General features: G+C 52.1%; 1 protein-coding gene across 7 annotated transcripts in view; it reads right to left on the reverse strand.

The window, feature by feature from the left end:
• The window catches only part of PRIMA1 (proline rich membrane anchor 1), a 57,007-nt gene extending 54,283 nt beyond the window's left edge, over positions 1-2,724 (reverse strand). For 4 of the 7 annotated variants that reach the window (XM_083621190.1, XM_083621188.1, XM_083621189.1 and 1 more), the window contains exons 1-2: positions 1,815-2,724; positions 799-942 (exon numbers count right to left, since the gene is read on the reverse strand). In XM_083621190.1, coding sequence (XP_083477316.1) covers positions 799-891 — 93 coding nt within the window. In that variant the 5' untranslated portion in view covers positions 892-942; positions 1,815-2,724. Of the gene's footprint in view, positions 1-798; positions 943-1,326; positions 1,399-1,814 lie in introns of those variants that run through there. The other 3 variants (XM_083621186.1, XM_083621184.1, XM_083621185.1) reach the window with 2 other exon arrangements.
• Between the last annotated feature and the right edge of the window lie 3,276 nt (positions 2,725-6,000).

The raw sequence follows: 6,000 nt of genomic DNA on the forward strand, positions 1-6,000 counted from the left end.
CAAGCACCTCGGGTCCTTTATTTCCTGTGCGCAGGGAAACACCAAACACCCTGAACAGGAGCATTGAACATACAGAGAAATGCACTCTCCCTCTCTTTTTCACCACTGTCACACATAGGACTTCCAAAGAGGTAGCTATATCAGCCTGTAGCAGCAAAAAAAAAAAAAAAAAAAAAACCAGCAACAGAGCTTACAGCATCTTAAAGATCCAATGAGTTTATTATGGGATAAGCTTTCGTGAAAGTAGCCCACTTCATCAAATGCATGACTTGCTATCCTGAACAGGTACAGAATCCTGCACATATGTCTGCATGTTTGTATCCTGCACGTGGGTACAGAGAGGAGTGAACAGCAGGTTCAAGGGTCAATGAAATGCAAAAAAGTATACCCTGTATCAATTCTTTGCAAAGCTTAAGAATTGCTCAGGGTGTGTTCACAACACAAATCATTCTGTTATTGCTAAAATCAGTAGCTGCTTCTGACACACGACAGCTCTTTGCTGCTGCTGCCTCCCTGCCTTAGTCCTGTGTTTGGCAAACAGCTCACATCTAACTACAATCGTACCAGCTTTACTTTGGGACACCTGGGCCAGGTATTCACATCTCAAAGAGAAGCACAGTACTTTGCTACAGCAGTAACCCTAGCAATAAAGCACTTCCTTTTTGTACTTAACCCCTCCGCCACCCACAAACGTCAAGTGCAATAAGGACAGAAGTACTTTGCTGCAGAAGTTTGTTCTCTTTGAAGAGCACAGGTGTGGGCTACCTGGGCAAGAAAGGAGAGAGTTCCTGACATTACCTGAATGAAGCCCCAGATGGGATGGAGGGTCCAGTGCAGTAGCAGGGAAGACCAGCAGCACTGAAGGAGCAGCAAAACTTCTCTGATGAGCATCACTCCTGTGGGGAAGCGGGGATGTCTCCTCCTCGCAGCAACCTGTGTTACCTTGCAGAGAAGAAGAAGAAGAGAGAGAGAGAGTTTGGGCAGCTGTGGTGCCTCATCACATCCCATTCCCAGCGCAAACAGCTGACTCCCGTTTGCTCCCCCGCAATGGCAAAACTCAGATTGGATTTGGTTAGGAGAGCCTCTCTCCATAGCTGTCAACTTTCAGATTTGAAAACAAGGGATCAGCAGCCTCACCTGTCCCAGGGACAGTCTATGGGATATCTAACAATCCGGGATAGCAGCAGGACGCAGCGGTAAACGGCGGCGCTGGAATAAGGGAATTTCCCGCAAAAAAAGGGAAGGTTGACAGCTATGCCTCTCTCTCTCTCCCCAGAAAAGCCCCGGAGAGAAATAAAAAAGGAGGACAGGAAAAGGAGGACCCACAAGCAGAAATCAATCAGAGCACCCCTTATTCCACTTCACAGGGTGGTTGTGATGAGAAAGCGGGGAGCGGGGCAGCTTTTGCACGCAGCTACTGAGCTGGGATGTGGGCTAAACCTAAAACAGCTGGGAGTGGGCTCTTATTTCTGTGGGGAAGTCTAACACCACCACCAGCCTTGCTGCAAAACGTAACTTCTTATTAGCCACGAGCAATCCCCCACCGCCATGATTCAAGCACACCCACCAAACACTAATAGGATCCCAGAGTTTCCCCACCCCGGTATAGGGGGCGAGGGACCCCCCCCCTCCTGCCTGAAAGCAGGGGAGTGCGAGGCAGCTGATGCTGCAGCCTCTGCGCGACGGCGGCCGCGCGCTATTCGGAGCAGACGGAACCCAGTTTACTGCCGCCGCTGCAGCAAGCAGCGCCCGCTCCAATTTGGGTCGCTTTCACCAAAGACCCAGAAACAACAAGGATCTCGCCTTTCTCTTACCCTTGGGGACGGAAGGGGCCACGTCTGCAGAGAAAGAGGCCGTCGCTGGCGCTCCCTTTTACATGCTGGAGTTGCGCTGACGCGGGCAGGGCTCAGGGTGCTTTTGCCCAGGAAAAAAAAGTTTGCGAGGAAAGCGGCTTGCTCCAAGGCGGCCGAGGCGCCTGAAGTTCCCTCCTAGCGCCCAGGGAGCCCGCTCGCCGGAGGAACCGGTGCGGGGAAACTCCTTTCCGGAGGAGGGATGAGGGATCCCCTGCGACCCAACGCGTGGCAGCGCGAAGCGGAGCCTCCCATGTATCCCGGGATCCAAAGAGCAGCGGCGGCGCGTGGGGGGGGGGGGGCAGAGGCACGGAGGGCGGGGCGGGGCGGAGAGGGGGTGATCGGGGAAGGAGGGGACGATCGAAGCAGGATCACAAGGAGGAGAGAAGCGGAGCGAGGCTTGTTGTGGTAAAGGAGCACAAAACGGATCGGCTGCTTCCTTCTGCAGAGCGGGCCCTTTGCTCCCAAATTGGGGGTGGGGGGGGTGGTCGTTGCCTTCCAAGTCCCGGCTCCTCTTTCCTCAAAGAGGACCAGAAGGACCACCACGCCAAAAAAAAAAAGTCCCAGGGAGGGTTGCTAATTGAGGGCGGGGGAGTCAACTCCTCCCTTCCCCCGCCCCTCCCGCTTGAAGCTGCGAATCTCTCCCCCGCGCCGCCCCAAAAGCGGGTCGAAGTGCTCCCGAGGCGCGCGAAGCTTCCCTCCTTTGCCGCTGCAAGTAGTCCAGATTCTTTGGCTCCCTGTCTCTCGGGGTTGGTTTGTTTTTTTGCCCAGCGCGCCGCCGGAGTAGCGGATCCTCAGCTGTCCATCAACCCTGCAGAGCCTGGAAGCGGCGGCGGCGGGAGGAGGGAGGAGGGGAGGAGAATGAACGGGGAGGGGGGGGATAAGGACTCCCGGGATGGGGAGGGGAGGGGAGGGCACGGCGGGATAGCAGCAGCAGCGGCGGCGGCGGCGGCGGCGGCATGCGAAAGGAGGGAGGGGGCGCCGGAGTGTGGGAAGAGCCTGGGCGCAGCGAAGCCGGCTAGAGGCTCCGCGGCTCGCCTTCGAATTGAATCCTGCCTGGTGCCGCCGCTTCTGCAGTGATTTTTCATGCCCACCTAGCGAGGGCTCTTGGCACTTGCCTCGAGGTTGTGGTTAGGTGTGTTGTTGTTGTTGTTTTCCCCCGGCTCTTTTTCTTTTTCTCCTCCTCCTCTCTCCGCCTCCCCCTGCCCCGCGAAGCAGCTCGGATGGGAAGCGAAAGCCTTTTCCCAGTCCGGGTCCGACGCTGCCAGTTCGCGCTGGCTGGAGTGGCGGGGCCTAAGGGGCTGCTCGGGACCGCGCTCTGCAAGCGGCCAGCTAGCTGCGCTTCGCAAGCAGCACAGCTGCCTTTGTCCCACCAACGCCGGACACGCCATCGATTGGGCGAGCCTAGTGTTGTCGGTTCTGACCGGCAGCAGCAATCAATCCGGGCTCTTTCTAACCAGATGGAGGGGCCAGGGCCGTGGCTCGCTCATCTGCTTTGCGTGCCAGGGGGCCCAAGTTCATTCCCCTGGCATCTCCAGGTAGGTCTGGCAAGAGGTCCCTGTCTGAAATCTGGGAGAGGTGCTGCCAGTCCGTGAAGGCAATATTGAGCTAGATGGACTGATGGCCTGACTGAATGTGGGAGTGGGTTCCTGTGGTGCTCCTGTCCTGTTTGGGGTTTCCCATGGGCATGGGAACAAGGGAAGCTGCCTTATATGGAGTCAGACCATTGATCTAAATAGCTCCGTGTTGTAGAGGATGCCTGGTAGCTCTTCTCCGGGATTGTACACAGAGGTCTTTTTCAGCGCCACCTGGTGATGGTGCCAAGGATTGCACCCGAGACCACATCTTTGGCTGTTCAGTTGACTGTGGAATCTGGTTGGCCATTGTGGGGAGGATGCAGCAATAGGTAGACCTCTGAGGGGATCCAGAAGAGCTCTTCAGAGGATGCTTTTAGATACAGTGGTACCTCAGGTTAAGAACTTAATTCATTCCAGAGGTCCGTTCTTAACCTGAAACTGTTCTTAACCTGAGGTACCACTTTAGCTAATGAGGCCTGCTGCGCTGCCGCACGATTTCTGTTCTTATCCTGAAGCAAAGTTCTTAACCCGAGGTACTATTTCTGGGCTAGCGGAGTCTGTAACCTGAAGCGCCTGTAACCCAAGTGCTATACATATATGTCAGGGAATCAAACCTGGGATGTTCTGTCCCCCAAACAAGTGTTCTACCACTTTGCTACAGCCCTTACCCAGGTTAAAATGATGGATGGGGAGTAAGAATAAGCCAGCTCTCATTCCCATCCATCATTTTATCTGCCACTAGTCCAAAATCCATCCAATCCAGAATTCTGTTTCCAGCAGTGACTAGCCAGTAACCTAGGGATACTCATGAGTTTCTAATACACAGAGGTATACTGTCCTTGTCCATGGAAGTTCCATTTAACTATTATAGTTGTAAGATTTATCCTCCGTGGAATTGTCTAATCCATTTCCACTCCTCCTGCTGTGATTGGCATGACTTTGAGAAGTGTGTGTGTGTGTGTTTAAAAAAGTGATGGGTTGATCTGGATCTACTGATAGGTCTCTGAGTGACTTCCTGGCAAGGATTTCTCACTTCACTTAACACAAGCAACAACAAAATGCCCCAACGGCACCTTAAATTATTTTACTGGAGTGAAGAAAGCTTACGGTATCTAAGAGTAGCATTTTGGGTGGAAGGGCTGTGAACTGTGTTGGTGTTCCAAATAACCCCCTGATCGCAGAAATCTTTAGTTCTTAGTCTGTAGGGGGTAGCCAAAAAAGTAGTTCCATTGGCTTAAGGATCTCCATCTGTGCCTCTTCCCTCTCCACGCACCCCTGTGCCCTCCCCAGATCTGCTCCAGAGGGTTGGGAGGGGGTAAACCCAGGACAAAAATGGCGGGAAGCACTCAGGGAGGGGAGACAGAGGGGCAATTCTGTTGTGTGACCCAAAAGTCTTTGTGCTAATGGAACTGCCTCCTCGTGCCTTTGGCACTAGGCTCTAGTTTGTGGTTCTCAGGGTACTAGTAAACAAAAAAAGGTAGATCCCTCAAGCCTGATGTCTCTTCATCCACATGTTAAAAGACATTTTTTGGGGGGGGCGTTCAGGTGTGTGTGTGCAGGGCCAGAGAAAGGTTTTGGTAGGACAGGACAGGACAGGACAACGATTCTCAGAGTGGTTTAACAGTCAATCTCTCTCACCAGGAATCTGTGGGAATTGTGAGGGGAATGGGGTCACCATAGCCTCCTTAACAAACTGCAGCTCCCAGGATTCATTGGCGGAGGCCATGTCTCTTTAAAGTGATATAACACTGCTTTAAATGTTTAGTGCAGATGGGGCCTATGTTAGCGGAGCTTGACGTTCCACTGATTCCAATGGGAACTAAAACAAGACATGAGCAACATGCCCCATTGATTTCAATGGGACCCACATTTGACGTACTTAGCTTGGATTAAACCCAATATAAAAATAAGGGCCCCATATGCGTTACATTATGCTTATATATTCATTGCATTTATATCCCATCTTTTTCTTCCAAGGAGCTCAATGTGGCATACATGGTTTTCTCCGTCCTCATTTAATCTCCACAATAACACTGTGTGGTTGGTTAGGCTGAGAGGCAGTGAGCTCCGAGTGGGGATTTGAACTCTTGTCTCCCAGGTCCTAGTCCGAAACTCTAACCACTACTCCACACTGGTGTAGCATGAGCACTAGATTGATGCTAGATTGATACTTTGGACATGCTTGCCAAAGAAGATGGTGTTTATTGGTGTTCACCCTTCCTTCAGCCTTCTCCTTTCCCCACCCTCCTTCCTGCCTCCCAATACCCCTTTATCTGAGTTCTGAAAAAGACACTTTGTGACATTCATTTGTTTAATCATGAAAACACTGGGAGCATTTAACTGATCTTTGCAGGGAAGCGAATCACAGCCTTTTGTTACTAAAGTGCTGCCACAGCCTTGCCTCATTATGAACACAGAAGCCGAGCAAATGTAGAAAAAGGAAAACAAGCTGAGTTTTTAGCTGGCCTGTTAATGAGCAAATTGCAGGGAAGCCTTCCTTGTGTGAATGGAGGCTGTGGCTGCAAGTTAAATTTATCTCACGTTACAGATTGCTAGCAAACAGCTTGCAGTTG

The sequence above is a fragment of the Podarcis filfolensis genome, assembly GCF_964270895.1.
Source record: "Podarcis filfolensis genome assembly, chromosome: 1".
Lineage (NCBI taxonomy): Eukaryota > Metazoa > Chordata > Lepidosauria > Squamata > Lacertidae > Podarcis > Podarcis filfolensis.